The 18,147-nt window shown below is 44.4% G+C and overlaps 1 protein-coding gene across 2 annotated transcripts in view; it reads right to left on the bottom strand.

The window, feature by feature from the left end:
- Positions 1-18,147, bottom strand: part of LOC117938038 (cadherin-20-like) — an 83,824-nt gene that overhangs the window by 24,956 nt on the left and 40,721 nt on the right. Inside the window, exons 1-2 of one of the 2 annotated variants that reach the window (XM_034862363.1) lie at positions 9,706-10,127; positions 3,103-3,369 (exon numbers count right to left, since the gene is read on the bottom strand). In XM_034862363.1, coding sequence (XP_034718254.1) covers positions 3,103-3,315 — 213 coding nt within the window. In that variant the 5' untranslated portion in view covers positions 3,316-3,369; positions 9,706-10,127. Of the gene's footprint in view, positions 1-3,102; positions 3,370-9,705; positions 10,128-18,147 lie in introns of those variants that run through there. The other variant, XM_034862362.1, reaches the window with a different exon arrangement.

Below are 18,147 nucleotides of genomic sequence, written 5' to 3'. Positions count from 1 at the left end.
AATTCAGCAGCAGTCTTTTACAGTACCCATCGCTCTCTGAGCAGCCAGACAATACGTCTTTTCCTATCTCTTTGGACAATGTGCCCACCTGCGCCGTCTCTTGAAAAAGTGCCGCTCAGCCGAGCTCGGCCCAGAATGTATTTTTTAATCAACACCCCATTGTTGGCTTCAGCTATGTGTCTCGTGGTGATATATCTCCGGGCGGTGCCTTCCCTATCCGCCTCATCCGCCTTTTTCTGCACTAATCTTTCCTCTCCACTCAAACCTATGAAAAGAATTTGACACTCAGGCTATCAATTACCTGCTCCTTCTCGGCCCCGACCCGAGGCCCAAAACATCCGACATCCCCACGCCTCTGAATACTAAGCTGCTCAACAGAGGAGTTGCAAGGTAGGCAGAGCTGAGGGAAAAAAAAACACCAACGGCACATTCTTCTCCTGCTTTGTCACATGCTACAATGCCTTTCTGCCATGAGCAGCTCACTGGGAAGCAGACCGGCTTGTTAGAATCACTTATTTCATTCTGTTTGAAAAAAATGAGGCTTGGGAGGCTTTGAAAGAATCTGTGATGAAACTGTAAATGGAAAAGAAGATGGAAGTGAATGCTACAGCGCCTGTTAGCATGTCCAGTTCTTTATGCTACAGCGCCTGTGGTACCCTCTCAGGACTTGTTACCCTTCTATCTGATCGGTGGGGGAGAACATTTCTTTTTGGGATCCGGAATCCGGACACTAACTAAATTTGCATAATTTCCAAAGGGACAATTTCGAAGCATGAGTTGGGAAAATTCAATCAATTTGGGATTGGAGAGTATCTCCACATTTGGACAACAGGAAGTTTGCCCATCCAAGTTCTGACAGAACACTCTGGAGGAATTTATTTACTTAAAGTGATGGTTTGGTCTAATTTCACCCTAGGGTCCTTTGAACCATCACCTCGAGCCAAACCCCCATAAGCTGTTTTCCCCCTTGGTCTAACACTGGGCGAGTTAGCGTTATCAGCCAAATGGCTTAGTGCAGGCGTTATTGGAACCAAGTGTGTATCTCATAAATTACCCCACTAATAATGCCCAGAGTGGTCCCGAACCCCTCTCTGCTGCTAGCGCTGCGAGCTAGCTGGCTAATGTTAACATCAAACTCTGCTCTGACTCGTTGATCTCTTCTTCTGTTCTCTCGCTACTTGCTCCTACTTCACAGGTAGGCTGTTACAGCAAAAGATAGCAGCAGAGAGTAGAAACCATAAGGCAAGTTCTATGGCGCCCAATGTTAGACCAAGGGGAAACAAGCTTATGCTTAGTGATGGTGCAAAGGACCCTAGGGTGAAATTACTCAGAACCATCACTTTGAGTTTTTTAAATTTGCTGTCTGAACTGAAAAACTTAACAAACTTGGCGGAGGTATATAGACCTTGTCCTCGAGTGGTTAACGTCAGGACCATTGGTCAGGGGATAGGACCCGCAAAAACTGCTGCCAAGAAACCACGTGGGATTCATAATAGTGCAATAATCCAATTTTTCAGGAAATTAAATATATTAGTGGCAACACCTCATTGTTTTCATCAATGCTGGAATGTGCCACTGACAATATTTCCCTTGCATTTTCTTCACTTTAATGTTCATCTACTGTGTAGCCAGGAAACCAGAGCAAATGAGTTTCTCAACTTAGTGACAACAACAGTACTGGAATACTTAAAATGAATAATTTTCTAAAATAATCATTCTTCAAAAATGACAGTTTTCCACTTATGGCGATAATGAAAAAGTAATAAGATTAAACCTCTTATGTCATTATACTGCTGAGCACAACAACAGGATGAAAGAATGTTTTCTCTCTATTTTGCAGGCTTATTATGACGCTTCACCAAAAGTCGCATTTTCTTTCAGCGACGTAATGGATATGTTCATTGTAGTTTGCAAGATTGTTGTGTCTCCTTGCTGCTGATGACTGGCCTTACAACTATTGATCAAATGTTCAATTCGCTTTAGCGACTGAGCGATCAAAGTGCTCCTTTGTGAGTATCCAGCATCTGTTCTTTTCAGAGCTTGTCAGTTGTGTTGCAGACGTGCCGTCCAGACGGGGGGGGGGGGGACTGAGTGATGCCTCGGTTCGAGTCAATTAACTCAATCAGTGCTGTCTGGCCCTGGTTCAAAGTGGACAGAGGAGAGGCTGTCTTAGTATGGGCGCAGTGCATCCAGGGATTAAATTGGAAATCTTATTTCTTTTTTTTCTTTTTTTGCAGTGGTTGAAGTTTGCCTCCGCCCCCCCGTGTTCTTCTAGCTGAGCAACAGATGACCTCCAGGCTGCTTAGCTCCTCTATAGATCTGTTAGTTTGCCTTGCTTTGAAAGTTACTGGTTGAAATCTTTTTGAAACGCCTACACTGAGGCACCCTTATGTACACCAAGTGGAAAGGTGATGCATTAAAAGCTGCCCCCCTACCAGCGCAGAAACCTCTACGCCAACAACATCTTCTCGCTCCCAACTTCCCCAATACCGACGCTTGGTCAATGGCTCTCAGTGTCAGACACAACACAAACATCACCTTTTTAGCGTCCGTATGGAACGCACCGAGCAGAGCAGCAGCTGTACGATGATCACATATGAAGTGCGACGATTGTAGCGAGTGTTGTGAAAGACCGAAAATCCACTTGAGGAGGTTAGTTGGAGACCGAGGTTTGTGTCCCGTTTTTGTCACTGAAACGTACATTTTGACCTAAAGCATTAAAAAAGTGACAACAAGAGATCAGACCAAGCAAGTCTAAGGCGATACATTGCTACGTTTGAGTTTAGAAAAGGAATGTCTTTTTGCTATGATTGCAGCTCGTTATGGAGACCCTAAACCGCAAAACTTTTAAAACACTTCTGACCCTGCATTTGTGCACGAGGACGTTCATGAGATATGCGGTTTGGGCATGTTGGTACTTCTATTGGAACACTTGGAGATTGCATGCAGCCTAAATATGACGCCAAAGGGCCAAAAAGTCATTTTGAGTTGGTAAACACCAAAGGCATGTGAACAGGCAGTGCTTTTTGACGAGAGTGAGAATGTGTCACACATTTTCAGTGTGTACATGTTCATACAGTACCGCATGTACGCAACACTAACCTTTCCAATGTAAAGTGGTTCCAGTCCAGTGTACTCCTCCAGGACAAAGAACTGGTTCCACACCCAGCCTCTCTTGACCCTCTGCAGCAGTGCTGAGCTGCCTGCAGACTCCTCCTCTGCAGGTTTTCCCAGAAGGCCATGGGGCAAAAGGGCCAAAATGCAGAGGGCCACAGGGAGCAGGGCGCTGGACACTGCTGGACGATGGTCTGCCATCGTTTTCTTCTTTCTTCACGAGTGCAGTTGTTTTCAGGTGCTACTGTGGGCGTCCTGGAAGAGAAAAGAAGACAGATTAGTTTTAGATGGATGTATTTTTGGACACCGTCATCCTTAAAGGCATATTGTGCCCCAGTCTGTGTTGCACTGTGGGACACCTGCACACAACACTTTTCTCCTGCCTTCATGTTAACCCTCTACTACGAAGTTTTTGTCCAGTTGTAATGATTCTTATCACTGCTGAATGAGTGGGCGCTTCCTTTGCTGCTACTGAGGCCACATGGAGGAGGTTATGTTCGATTGACAACAACGGGATCAATAGGTATGCCACAAAACATTCATGTCATGCTGCTACTTACAGCCCCCCCACCACCAATTATCTAGCTAAAATCGAACGAGTCCGTCTGTCTGTACGTCTCATCGACTTCACACCTGGCGGGTGGATTGCTTAGGACAGTTTTGTGTGCGAGCTCTTGAGATCTACGTAATGTTGGTGTATTAAGAGTTAGACCCCCTAACTGTTACACCGCCAAATGGCATTCTGGGTACTTCTTACTCTCTGTCCTCTATTATTTATTCAAGAACAGATGAAGAAAGAGGGACTGGAGATATGACATTGTAGCAAACGTTTCAAGCATCACCGATGTAATGATACACTTTTGTTACTGGAAATAGCCTGGTCCCAAATAGTTAGCTGTTACCAAATGATGCACATACTATAGCGTTGCTAAGGGACAAAACTGGGTCGGGGCAGGTGCATTTCTCACAACTCAAGGAAGCGCATTGTCGAGTGTGAAGTTGTTTTGTTTGAGAAAGCTGCAAGCATCCATACCAGAGGCCAAGAAATAGGCTTGACCCGATCAGGCACAGTTTCAATGGGCACTGCACAATAAAGAAGAAGACTAGGGATGTAATTGGTTTTATGTCACAGTAAAGTCCCCAGTGAGCCGGTTAGCTTAGGTTGGACTAATTTGGGTTTTTACTGAGAGTTACATGCAGCCACAACAACCCGGGTATCTTGTCGCCACCATTAGTTAGCTTTAAAAGTGTTAATAGGTGTATTTTTAAACTTTTTGGTGATATCAAAGGTTCCCCCCCTTCCTTATAGTATAATTCCAAAAATGTTGATTGTTTCCTAGGTGTATACATGACAAAATCATGCATCAATTCATATTTCCAGTTACTGAAATTTCAGAAATTTCCGTAAAACTTTGTCATGGAAACACAACCGTTAACATATTGTTACTTTTTGAAGCCCACTTGAGAAAACAGAAATGATTGCACATTTGAAACCAGCAGCTTCAGACTCTTTCCCCTCCAGCTCGCAACAATCAGGCATTTCCCAAAAAGAAAAACTGTAACGAGTCTTTTCCTTCCTTCCTTCCTTCATTTTTTCCTTCCTTCCTTCCTTCCTGTCATGAGGAAAGCTCCTTCACACCTCCTGTAAAAGGCCCGGGGGTGCAATGTTCTGAGATTGGAGTGTTTCTGTTAACACCCTCACTCACACCGTGTTCTACAAGTTCCCTTCAGCTCTGCACACCGCTCATTACACTTTTTTTTTTTTTTTTTTTTTGTAGATTTCAGGTCTTTGAAGGCCTCAATGGGATTTCCAAGATGTTGATTTCATGCCTCTAAATACTATCTCCCACTGCACTGCTCGTTTTTAATACGAACATCATAGGAATCTTTAAGTTCAGCGAGGTCAAGTCCGAGAATTTCTTCCAGGAGATGCTTTTTGAGGTTACTCATCGATCTGAGCTAATCAATACCATTCCACATGTAGCGCATGGCACCTACGCTGCCTCTTTCCATCTGCAGCTTGTTTTTATGTATTAGGAAGACGGCTGCATCTGCCCGCTCCTCCATTAACGAGCTTGAGCTGAAAAGGCAGGGAAAATGCCAAAAAGTGTGTGTGTGTGTGTATGTGTGTGTGGGGGGGGGCTTAAAGAAAAGCAGAGAGGCTGAAAGCAGGGGGAGGAGGAAAGTTTGGGGCTGGAAATAAAAAAGACAGCGGAAGAAAGACAGACTCATGGGCTGACTCCATTATTTTTTGTAAGAGAGAGAGCGAGAGTGCATTGTGCTGCTGAGACTCTCTCTGAATCGCCAAACTCAGTTAATCATTGTTGGAGAGGAACAAAAGGCAGTGAAGGGTGGGGGGTGTGGCTGCATTGTGAGTTGGGAGGCTGGGCCTTGTGTGTGTGTGTGTGTGTGTGTGTGTGTGTGTGTGTGTGTCTGGGATGCCTCTGCTGCTTGGCAGGATGGGTGACACTTGACCTCGCTGCTCCCCTCTTTTCTGTCCATTCAAGCTGCCTGGTTGCCATTATGAGGTGAAATTAGCTCCCTGTTCTCCCGACCTCCCCGCTCAGCTCCGCCCCCTCCAAAGGTCACGGCTTGCACCCGAGTATTTTGCTCCATTTTGTCGTCCCTAATGAGGTGACATGCTACGCGATTGTGTTGGCAAAGCATTTCACACATCTTTTTCATGGCACCTCACTTGTTTAAAGAGAAAAGCAGCTGGCGTTTGCCACACAAGCTGTGAATGGACGGGACAGGGGGAGATGGAGGGATGAGGAGCGGGGTGGAAGGTGGAGGAGCAATCATTTGACTGAGCTTAAGGCCAAGACTTGAGGTATTTTCCCAACTTTGTTCTCAGTTGAAAATCTCTGTGTATTCATAAGAGATTCACACATTTTCGAGTTGTTAGTGTGACAATGGTAAAAGAGACAATTAAGTCAAAAGAAGAAAAGGGAACATCTGATGTTTGTTTTTGTTTTGAAAAAAGGAAAGGTGTTTGCTTGAGATGGAAGAAGGGATTGAGTGACAGTGGAAGAGATAATGATTGTCAGGGGGAGCAGCTGGTGTGACAAAATGATGAGCCATATTGTTGTATCATCTTAATCCAAGTCCACCTGCTGCTCCATTATCTACAGACCACATCAGACTGCTCCCACAGCAGCGAGAGAGGCGTTTTCTTCCAACGGAGGAAATCAAACCCGGAAACAACTGCTACAGTACGGGCTGAAACAACACGCAGAATCTCACTTACTCCACCTGTTCAGATTGATGAGCTGGTAATGGCCAAAGTCACCCCAAAACGTTCTGTTCCTGTATCATATTCAGGGCTTTAAATGAACGTTTTTGATCCCCAGCCAACATGGCTAGTAGCTTCTTAGTGAACAGCCAATAAGATATTTTTTTGTGGATTTTCCCTAACTAACTTGACTACTTTAGTTTCAGCTCATCTGGTTTGTTTTGCACCGTTCCGTTTGTCCTTATCATAGCCAACGGTTGTATGAAACTTCACCACTAAGTGTTCATGGGAAATGTAGGATTAGTGCTGAAAGTGGTGTTGCCAGATAAGGGTTACGTTTTTCAACGGCAAAATTGGCAAATAACTACAATGTTACCCACCAAAGATCACTATACCAACAGTTGGCTGGTGTCTATTTGAAGCCCTGGTAATAACTTAAGGAAACACTCTTAGATTAAGAACTGTTTTAAAATGTTAAACATTGGATGCAACATTGGTTGCTTTGACTCTTATAGAGATTCCTGATTCAAATCATGCAATCATTTTGACAATTTTAAACTCTTATGTTCAGATAAATTTGAACAATGCGTTTTCGAGAAGCTGGGTTTATTTAGTTAACTTAAACAAGTTTTTGTTAGTTAATTCCCTAAAGTGAGGTATTGAAAAGGCAATGGTAGCAAAACAAGGCATCTGCAGCGCTACCCAGCCTGCAACTACTGTGATGTAATATGTTGCCTAGGGCTTAAATAATTGGTCAATTATCCAAAATTTCAAACTTTTTTCATAACCTAATAAAAGATGAGTAATATCCATGCAGAAAAGGCCCCACATTAACATAGAAAAATTTAGAAATTTGGATTTTGGATGGATGGTTGGCGAAAAAAAAGATGTCAATTACCTTTTGGAACCCAATGATGAATTGATTAGGGAGGGGAATCGTCAGTTCCAGTCCTAATGTTATCAAAACCTTCACCCAGACATAGTGAGGTTGCCAAGGGCCAACTCAGTGTGAGGTACATTAGCATGGATTCGCCCTTTTTAAGTGCTATGTGGAGCATTAGTAAGTGTTAATTTCACAGTGGCCATGTCTGTGCTCCACTCACCTCGGCTCTGAAAAGATGCCTCCCAGTCTGTGGAAAAGGTCCTTTTTAAAACTGGGTGGACCCATGAAAAAGGGTTCCACCCACCCCGGCAGGCCAAAACGTCACGGCCAATTTGTTAACCACAATTGATTTTGCACGGCCACCGCGAAGCCCATGTATATTTTCCCTCCCATGGGAGAGGTGGCATCCGTGCACTTTGACTTTTTCTTAGATGCAGAAGCGCCGGAATGTGAAAACATCTTTTTCAATAAGCTGAGTACAATAAACCGAGTGGGTGCTGTTGCAAAAATGTTCAAGCGTTTTCTTAAATGCAGAATTTCATTTCATTCCCCGGGCCGAGTGCTGAGCGTGACGAGCCACATTCCTCAACCAAGCGTAGTTTTTAAATTTCTGAATGTGTGTTTACTCATTTACACATACTTATATTCTGCTGGTGCACTTAGTTTTAATACTCTGGCCTTTCCCACTGTATGGACTCTGGTTTGGGTGTGTGTCTGTGTGTGCATAAATAAGCAATAAAATGACCAGCTCTTCTGTTTTCTGAAGCAAAGTGTATATACAACGTCAGCCCTGCAGCAGGGACCCAGTTTCCTCAGCCGGCTCTCAGGGAGAGATGGCAGCCTTCAAAGGCGGCTTCAGGCTCAGGGAGGTGTGTATTCTGGCCAAACTCTCAAGTTCACACAGTTGTTTGTGTGTGGGTATAAATATGAGTTCTCTGCACGCACACACAGATAAATCAATATATATGTGTATATATAAATATATATGTGTGTCAGTGCTACCCTCTATTTGTCCTCATTTTTCTAGCCCTGTCCCCCTCAGGACAGAGACGCTGGCATGGGGCAGGCTTTGAACCTGCTTCTGTCGCGCTCTCTAATTGTGGGGATGCTCCCCGGGCCTCGGCATGTGCAGCTGTGCGCGCCGCCACCGCTGTGCCGTGACGAGCGCCTGGTTTCCTGCGGCCTTGTTTGACTCTAAGGTGTTTTTAATTACTCCCTCCCTCCACTCTCTATCTGCCTTTTGTGTGCTGGGTGTGCATCCGAAGTTTGTTACCACTTCTATACCCTACATTTGGTTTTTATATACCCCTCCTCCTGTTCTGTCTTTTCCAACATCTGGGTTATTGTATCATCCCATCTCTTACGCTTATTTTTAGATTTCTCCAGTCTTAGACCCCTTCCCCTTCCCTTCCCCGATTCACATTTAGTTCATTCAGCTCTCGGTGGAAGCCGTAAAAGGAGCCTTGTCATTTATGGAGAAATTAAATCACACAAACTGGCATTCATCCCGGCCAGTGGTGCATGGGAATGATGTCACCGTGCATAAGCGTCATCTGGAAAAAGTTTGCAATCAGTGTACGGTGTCCTGGGGACAGATCCTTTTGAAATTAAAATTAAATTTTGGAATTTCAAGGACTTTTGTCTAGAAAGAGAATTGGATGCTCAGTCTTCATCCACCACGTGGCTCCACCTGGAGACTCCTCTCGCCTTATGTGACCATTTCCTGTGCATCTTTCAGAGGATCCTTAACCGCCTCTTGCTGTCACTGATAATGGCAAGAAACGTCTGGCTTCCCCGGCGACGGCACACACGCGCCAATCTAGTGTCTTATCTGTCGGTTGGAGCTTACAAGACAGGCGAAAGCTTAAAGGGTTTTTTCATAGAAAAAAAAAGTGCTCTCATCTTGAGAAACCAGAACCATGGCTGAATGGAAAACAGAGGTCCGTTAAAAAGCAGATACAGGCATTCCTCTCCTTCAGCCTGACTTGTTTGAAGTAGCGACAGTGCAGACGTGCAGGGAATTGGGGCCACGCTTTTGAGTCTGAGCTCGTGTTCACAAGTTTTTTTGCCACCAAACCCCCCCCCCCCCCCCCCCCCCCCCCCCCCCCCCCCCCCCCCCCCCCCACCCCAGGCTGAGGCGAGGCTCTCCAAATATTTCCCGCGACCTACTTTTGACAATGCAATACATTTATTCCAGAAAACCTTGTTTGTCAATTAGCACACACACACACACACAGACACAGGGCAGTAATGACATGGTGCTCCCACCTCGTGTCTTATTCGTCTCGGCACTCTCTATCTGCACTCAGACTTCGCTCACTTACAGCTGACAAATCCCCGGTCACCCCTAAATCATCCTCACTGTTCACTGTTCACAGCTTTGAAAGTCCTATTGGCATTTCTCCTTTGCACTGCTGTGTCTCAAAACATGACCGGTGAAAGATTATTTTCTCTTAGCAAAAATTTCACGCCTTACCTTATTTTCTTTTTTTCTCTTTTTCAACTTTATTCCTCTTTCTCAGTCCGTCTTCTGTGGAAAATGAAGGTTTCTTCTCCCCTTATCGCCTTGTTCTTCTTTTCCCTCCACGCTTCCTGACTTTCCCTTAAAAAGTTGTGATAGCTACCGCCTGCAGTGCATCAGTTTCCATAAAGTCACCTTGAGTCCATGCTCTCTCACTTTTGTAAAGTTTCTCGCCATCTATATAAAAGTATGACTATGATATGTCTTCGCTTTGCTGCCTCTCCTCACCGCTGCTGTCTGCCTCTCACAGCTGTCTCCACACTCTCCTCCCTGGTGTTGCCTATCTGGAGACCCAATCACTGTAAAGCACCGATTAGCCCTCTCTTTACAATCAGTGGGACGGCCTCCCCCTGGCTCCACTGCTATCCAGCCATCTACAAGCTCAAGCATGGGAACGAGAAAGGACAAAAAAGAGGTGGAGAAAGAAGGCGAAGAGGAGGGGAGAGAGAGAGTCTTAGGGGGGTAGATTGACAGAAGGATAGGGGTGAAATTACAGCAAGTGGGGGGTGGAAATCAAAGCGGCGGAGTGAAATCAGGGAAGCAAAAAGGGTTGGAGGACTGAGAAGAGGGAGATGTGGTGGCAATGGAGGAATGTGCTACTGCACGCACCTCCAAACATAATTTCATTTTAGGGTCTTCTACAAGTGGGGAAAAAAGTGACCAGCAGGGGGGGGGGGGGGGGGGGGGGGGGGGGGGGGGGGGGGGGTGGACTCAGGAGTGTGTGACGGCTCGAGAGTGTGTGTGTGTGTGTGTGTGTGGAGATTGCCGCGAGTGCAGGGTCTTTGGAACACTGACAAGCGGAGTAGAAAACGCAAAAGGATGAAGGGTGGAAGAAAAAATAAAATAAATATCACCTTCTCTCTCACGGCAGCAAACCTCTCCTAATGCATTTTAATGAGTCGGTGGTGTACACGGCTGGATCGGCGGAGGGCTTTTATGGGAATAAAAGATGAAGCTTTAAACTGTATTATATTCCGCCGCTTGCCCAGTCGGAGTCAAAGCAATTAGTTTTCCAAATTGGCAAAAGGATCCAGAAAAATTAGGCGTAAGCCAGTACACACAAAAAGTGCAGCAGCAGATTAGTCATGGTCACGGAGATCTGATCCCTGTTAAGCACCGAGCGGGTGGGGGAAATAGCAGTGTTTCATTTAAGCAATCATGGAATTAATGCAGCAAAAAGAGGTTTTTTAGTGTTTGGTTTCTTGCATATTTCATCTCATGAGGAGAAGGACTGGAGAAGTGAAATCACATTGGAGATGTATCCAACCATGTTGAAGCAGAAATGAGAATATATTACACAGAAACAAGAAGGGTTCTAGTCGGCTGCTTCTTGCTTAGTTGTGTTTTCCATGACATAGTCTTAGACTTCATAGTATATCTATAGACCAAATGAAGCGATGGAGCTTCAGATATCAGCAAGCCAACTTTTAAGCTTCCCCACTTTTCATAGCCCCCCCAACTACACTCGACATCCCTTTGACTCTACTTAATCTTCCTGACAGAGTAATTTGGTGCGTTGTCCAGCACTGAAAAAACAGATGAAGGGTGTCACCTACCGAGCCAGATGGTCAAAAGGTTGTACTTCTCCATTGGTTCAATATGTTTTTTGTTTTTTTTTCCCCTCCCACTCTGTCCCTTTCAATATGTCTTCTTTCTCATTTGGCAGGTCATTCTTCTTCACCACTGGCTCCCCCTCTCCCCCCCCTTCCTTTGCCGCTGCCCTCTCCATCGTCATTGTCTCTTTGAAGACCTGACTGGTTAGCGCCCCAACCAATCTGTCAGTGAAAGCTTGACTGGAACCCCGAAAAAAAAAAAAAAAAAAAAAAAAAAAAGTCAAGGGCTCACTCTTTGTCGGGGCGGGCCGCTGAGAGGGTGGCATTCAAGCCCATTGAACAGCACCTTCCATCACTGTGGCAGAGCTGGGGATAATAATTGGCAGAACAAATTGAACCTATAGGGCTTTTGGAAGGGCCTCTGTCTGTTCTTAAGGCCTGTAACGGTGGTAGACGTCTGGAAAACAAGTCCCTCTGGGTCCCCTCACAAAGGCCCAGATCGGCCGTAGAAATAGATTGGCTACAGTTATGTTCTGCGTCTTGCTGGACTTTGGTTTTGTGATAATGTGCAGGATGTTATGAGGACACGGTGCTTTCACGCAGCGGATTAAGTACGCCTACTCTTAAGGTTGAGGGCTGTAGGTTTCTAAAGGCCGTGACTTGTTCTGTCACCTCCAGAGTACCTTTTATCAACACTTACAAACTGTTCAGGTCAATCAGTTTGGAAAACAGATTTCATGGCTGTTGGTGTTACATTTCCTCTCCAGGCAATCATCCTCTAAATTACCATTTTGGTAAACACTCCATTGATCAGTCTGACATTGTTGTCCTATTAGCAGATTCCCTCCCTTTAAGCCACAATTTGTGACTTTAATGTCTGCCTACTGTGATTTCATTTTCATGTTGCAAGTTAAAAGAGAATTCTGTTTGGGACAAGTTATTGGTCTGTCTGGTCTCCTGACATAGGAAAATAATAGACAATGTAGAGTCATGGTTACTTAAATGCTTTAATTTCATTATGAGGTTTTTTAACATTAACATGCGTTCTCCCTGTCTGCCTGTGGTCCCCCAGTGGCTAGTAATGGCGATAAGTGTAAATCGAGCCCTGGGTTTCCTGCTCTGCCTTTGAGAAAATGAAAGCTCACATCCGCTGGCCGACTTTCGGGTTAGTGCGTCAGGATCTTAGGTCAGGGTTTTCGTGTTTTCTTAACAGAAAAAGACATTGAACTCAAGATTTCAGAAACCATAACATGATTTCGTTGGTACGACTTAGACCCATGATTAAGTTGATAACTAAATTCATAGCATTGTCCAGGTGGCTATATTGTTTACTGATGGATTGTCCTTCGCTCCTCGCCACCATCAACCAAAGTACATGATTTAATAATCAGGAGCAGCACAAACCTTTCCTAATGGATTCAACAGCCCAGCCCCCCGTATTAAAATCATGCTCCCTAAGCTATGACTAACACTATATATTTCAGATGGCCCAAACAATCTGCACAACTTGATAACGGCAATTTGAGTACCACCGAAACAGCCTCAGATTGGGTCGGATGTGTCCCTGAACAGAGTAATGGGCAACAGTTCAGAAGTCTGTGAAAGCAGAGGATCCTTACACTAAATCAACACCCCTGAAAAAACCTTGCTCTCCCAAGATGGAAAGTTAAATAAGCTCTTAAAAGTGGTTTGCCTCCAATAGGCAATTAAAAATAACATCAGTTATGGGCACCGGACTTGATTAAAAATCCAGCCCAGGAAGGTAACACCATTACCGACTTGCCGTCTGCCCTTCTTTACCCCTCACTCATCATGTAACAGATATTCAGATGGAATAACATAAACAAAATTCAGCCAGTCTCATCGAGTGTGCCACTTTGTTACCACAGCCACCGCTAGGGGAAAGCATGAAAGAGGGTTAGGTTTCAGAAGCACAAGATGAGAGAGCGCGCCAGAGAGAGGGAGCAAAGCCTCCATGTCATCTAAGATAAGAGGAGCAGCTCTCTTGCCTCCTGCCCGAGATTAAAAATGGCATGGAGCAGAACAAGCCCGAGTACAAAGAGCTCTTCTGTGTCTTTGGGGTGCGCAGTCAAGCCTTTTCATGTCTGATTTTGGCTACAGGTCCAAACAAAGCAAAATTAGATGGAAGTTAATGTATCTTCTTTGTTGAGGCGATACCCACGTGAAAGGATTCATACACACGAGCCAAGTTTCACAACTGAAGCCGTAACCTTTACAGTAATTGGTGGAAAAGACAAATATGAGATGTTTGGCCTTAATTGTGAAACATCAGAATTGGCGCAGGGTCAGAGGAGAGAGAACCGTGACATTAACCGGCTTGCTGGCATCATCTTGCTTTGCGTGCTCTTGTCCCAGACAAGCTATGTCTTTCAAGATCCCATTTTCCTGGTGACCTTTTCACTGTTCTCTACCCCAGCCACCCCCCCTATCGTCTGAGCTACGGCACCTCGGCAGGGTATTGACTTTCACTCCGCCGTGTTAAACTTTGCCGTCCGTGCGGGGCTCGTTGCAGAGCCTCCGCTGTGACAAGAGGCGGCATTCTGTTTGGGATAAAAGGCTCCCCGGGCTGTTTGATGCGGTATTCCAGCGGGGATAGGCTGGGACTTGGCCTTGATGAGCTGACAGTAGCAGATGAGACGTGGGGCCTCGGAGCAGCAGGACCACAAACCTCAGGCCCAGTGTGCATCGCTCTGATATTTACCCCTCCCCTGTTCTGTCATTCCCCATAACCCCTACTCTCTGCTCTGTCCCTGTGACCCTGCATGTCTCTGCTGAATGTGAAATGAAAGACTAAAGTGACTTTTGAAGTAGAAATTAAGGCGGGGGGTGGGGGGGGCACATATGTTGTGACTGATGCGAGCTACACATGCACACCGAACATGAAATGCCTAAATTATGAATGCATGCTGTCTGCTACGTTATTCCTGCTTAATTATTTACATGTAGACAAACAAAATAATGTAGGGGAAAAAAAGAAAGGAAGCCATGTTCCTACAAATGAAAAATAACATCCTACTCCACAGTAACTGAACTCACATAGTGGCAGCATTTGGGAAGTTGTTTTTTTGTAACGTGAGGCTTAATTAAATAAAATACAAGGCTCAAAAGGGCTAATGCCCCAGTAGCGAGCGCATGTGTCTTATATCAGCAGGTTCGGCTGAGTCTAAGCAACCCCACTTCCCAGAGTCAATAGAATAACAAGTAGGGGGAGTGTGTGCGCTCCATTACATGTTTGGTATGCGGGGGGTGTATGCACCGGCAGCCACGTCTTAACCACAAACAAACACACACACAGGATAACTGTCTCCTTTGTTAGTTTCCGTGTGTTTCTAGTTCCACACTGATCCGGTGATCAGAGGAAGAAATGGTTCAGCGGGGGTTTAAACAACACCGTCCGCCACTCGCCTTCAACACTTCCAAACAAATCTGGCTTATCACAGCGGAAAAAACCAGTGATTCCTTTCAAAGCTAAGTGTGTGAAGTTTCCATTTTCTCTTCCAACAACATAAACATGATCAATCTAACCAGAGGAAAGGGACAGGAGTTATAACAGGAGGAGGGGACACTGTATTTCTTCCATTGTAGCCATGTCCTTAGTTGTGCTACACTGTAGATCAGGGCTCTTCAACTTGTTTGAAAAAAGAACCCCTCAGCTGAAAAAGGGGTGTGTGTGTGTGTTTGCACATATAGATATAGATACAGTAGATAGATAGATATAGATACAATAGATAGATATGTATATGTAGAGAGAGAGAGATGTAAAAAATTGAGTTACATATTAAACTGGGCTTACAATAACATGTAGGGTTGCCTAGAGCCATTAGCTATACCTTTTTATGGTGCATTCAATACTAAGCTAACAAAATAGTTGTTGAAATATTCATATATTTATACTAATTAACATATCAGTGTTAAAGTATGAAACAGGGACTGCTTAAAGCTATAGTGCGTTGTTTCTGTCTCCCCCACGAAGAATTCTGCGTAAGAACAACAATTCTGTCGGCTCGTCCACATGAGACAAGCCTTCCGTGATCACGCTTCACCCCCAACCCGTCTTCCACACAGTTGCTAGTAGCCTAGGAGGACACAGAGGATTAAAATAACGTGATGAACTCTGGATGATAAGGTTATTATCATTACTTGAGTTTCTGCGTGCCAAAATCGTCGGATGGCAATACAGAGTTCTGTGGAGCCGATAGTCTTAATTATATTTGTAGCAACTCAGTGGCTTCAATGTAACAGATGTTGATTTTTTTTCAAGTTTTGCACTAAAAGCTTAACTGTATCTGTGTCCCACCTGCTTCAACTCTCTGCCAAATCTTTGCCAATTACTTGCCAACAACTGGTGGAAGTAGGAAAAATCTATTAGGGAGGTTATGAAGTCCTCCGTTCACCTAGAGTCTTACTCTCAAGGTCTGTAACAGCATGCTTGGAGACATTGTGCAGTGGAAAATGCACTTTTTCTCTGTCACCTGGCAACTAAAAGCTTCTAAGGACCCGTTCATCCCAATAGGTCCTAGATCCAAAAAACACCTTTGCTTTACTCAAACAAACCTGCTGATTGGGGGGGGTCAAAGAATCTTGGACAGTTGACGGTGAACCCTTTTTACCAAAGAACAAAACTTCCTCCTCTGTGCACTTTATTGCAGATTATGTTGACGACGACTGATGTTGGTGACTTTGCAAGGTGCCGCAGGATGAAATGGTGCACAGGTTTATTTTGTGTGTGTGTGTGTGTATGTATGAGCAGTCCCCAGTCTCTGTGCACCCTCTTGAGCCCCAGATGAAGACGAGAGTATTAGCACTGAACGTTATGAACAAGTGATGGAGGAGGGATGAGACAGAGGAAGAGAGAGGTTGTGAAAACGATCTCAAGAAGTGGAAATCGCCACTGTTATGTAACCCGTTGGGCCTCGCGTTTGGAATTTTCCCTTAACCATTTTTTTTGGGAGCCAGAAGTGACCGTACATAAACGAGAGGGTAGTGCTATCGACGTTAGCAAGGTGCAGCCATAATTCACGCAATCCATGCAATACTTGAGATATTTTCATTTCTAGATCGGTGTGGCTCAACAAATACTGCCCTCTATCCTACCTAGCCATGTGAAATGAATGTAAAATTTGGGTTTCACAAACACACCCTTATGCAGACTGTCTTCAGTTTAGTTTGACACGGATACATCATTTTAAGTAAGATATTCTGTTATTTCCATTTTTAAACCAAACCTTTTAAAAGCTGCAATGATGGATCACATTTCTTCCACCTAAAAGAATTTCATAAAGCCACGGTTTGTTTTCCATTCAGCTTTATCCCAAATATCACAAGTCTACTGAGCTATGAACTCCTTATCTTGCATCTCATCGAGTCATTGTATTGTTACTCCCCTGGATGAGAGCGATGTGACGAGAAGAGGAGATTGAGAGCGTAGAGCACAAGAGCAGGATTTGACAACACAATAGCTTTAAGTGGCTGCTCGGTTCAAAGTAAAATCTGGCACCTGTTCTTCTAGCTGATTTAATAATGTTCCCATTAACGCTATATGCCGGGGTTGCAACCCAGGGGTTGGTGACACACTGATCTGAAATCATCTATCTCTGACTTCTCTAATGACTCCACTGCTGCGCTCAGCCCCACGGTGAAGCAGCGTTCTGGGCTGCTGAAATCCGGAGGCGTCTGAGAAACGTCGCCATCCGTTATCTCTAAAAGAGCCATTTGTGTGCTGGATAGACAACCGCAGAAAGCAAAGAAGAATTTTAATACCTCTGACAGCTGACAAAAACTATACCAAGAATGTGGAAACATTTGGTATTGACAAAAGCAGAAGAAGTCAGAATAAATTGCCATCACTGCTGCTGCTGCTGCTGCGAATGAGGTTTTGAAGATGTGACACTTTGGGACTGATCTGGGCATTATCTGCAGGAAAATTAAATCATGGGGAATTCATTCCCCATGCACAAAATGGGCTAATGTGACACCTCCACACTCACCGAATCGACAAAAGAGGCTGTAGCCAGGAAATGGGGATGACATGAAATATTAGGAGCGGAATCCCAGAGAATTTCTGAACAGTCTTGGCTGGAGGAAGTGACCCAGTGCAACATAGGACGCTTTCAGATCTTCTAGTATGATCGACTCGGTGCGATTCGAGGGTGAAGTTGCAACATTTTTGCACTTTTCATTGGGTCCAGCTTGTTTATTGAAAAGAATATCCAAAACTTGCTAACACCTGTTCTCAAAAATAATGGCACATCACATTTTTATCAACTTGGGTTTTCTGGTTTTGCTTTAGTTTTTCTAATATTTAAATAAAATAACATTCTCATTAATGAGCATACTCCTTGTTAGCGTTTAATCTTTGTCGTATTGACAAAAAAGTTGCTGTGTGGTGTTCCGCGCCTCTAATAAATTAAATGCATCCTGACCTTAAGTTTTGTATACTACCGGAGAGACATATGGAGCCGTTGCTAATCCCACTAGCATCGCTGTTACAAGGAATTCATCCCTTAACATTCTTAGACATACTAGTCTTTAATATCATAACTTCAATGAATGTGGGATAACAGACGATGTGACTGATGCCCCTTGGATAATGTTACTGATAAAGTCAGATTGAATCATCTAAGATAAGATAAAGGTAACGTCGGATGTCTCCTACCTGGAACCTCAATCAGGAAGCAGATAGGTAACGTTAAAGGTCCCATGACTTGGTGCTCTTTGGATGCTTTTTCTACATATATAGACCTTCGTGGTCCCCTAATACTGTATCTGAAGTCTTTTATATAGACCTTAGTGGTCCCCTAATACTGTATCTGAAGTCTTTTAT

Source organism: Etheostoma cragini, chromosome 22, assembly GCF_013103735.1.
Source record: "Etheostoma cragini isolate CJK2018 chromosome 22, CSU_Ecrag_1.0, whole genome shotgun sequence".
Classification (NCBI taxonomy): Eukaryota; Metazoa; Chordata; class Actinopteri; order Perciformes; family Percidae; genus Etheostoma; species Etheostoma cragini.
Note: the sequence above shows the minus strand (reverse complement) of the source record. Positions and strands in the feature narration are given on the sequence as shown.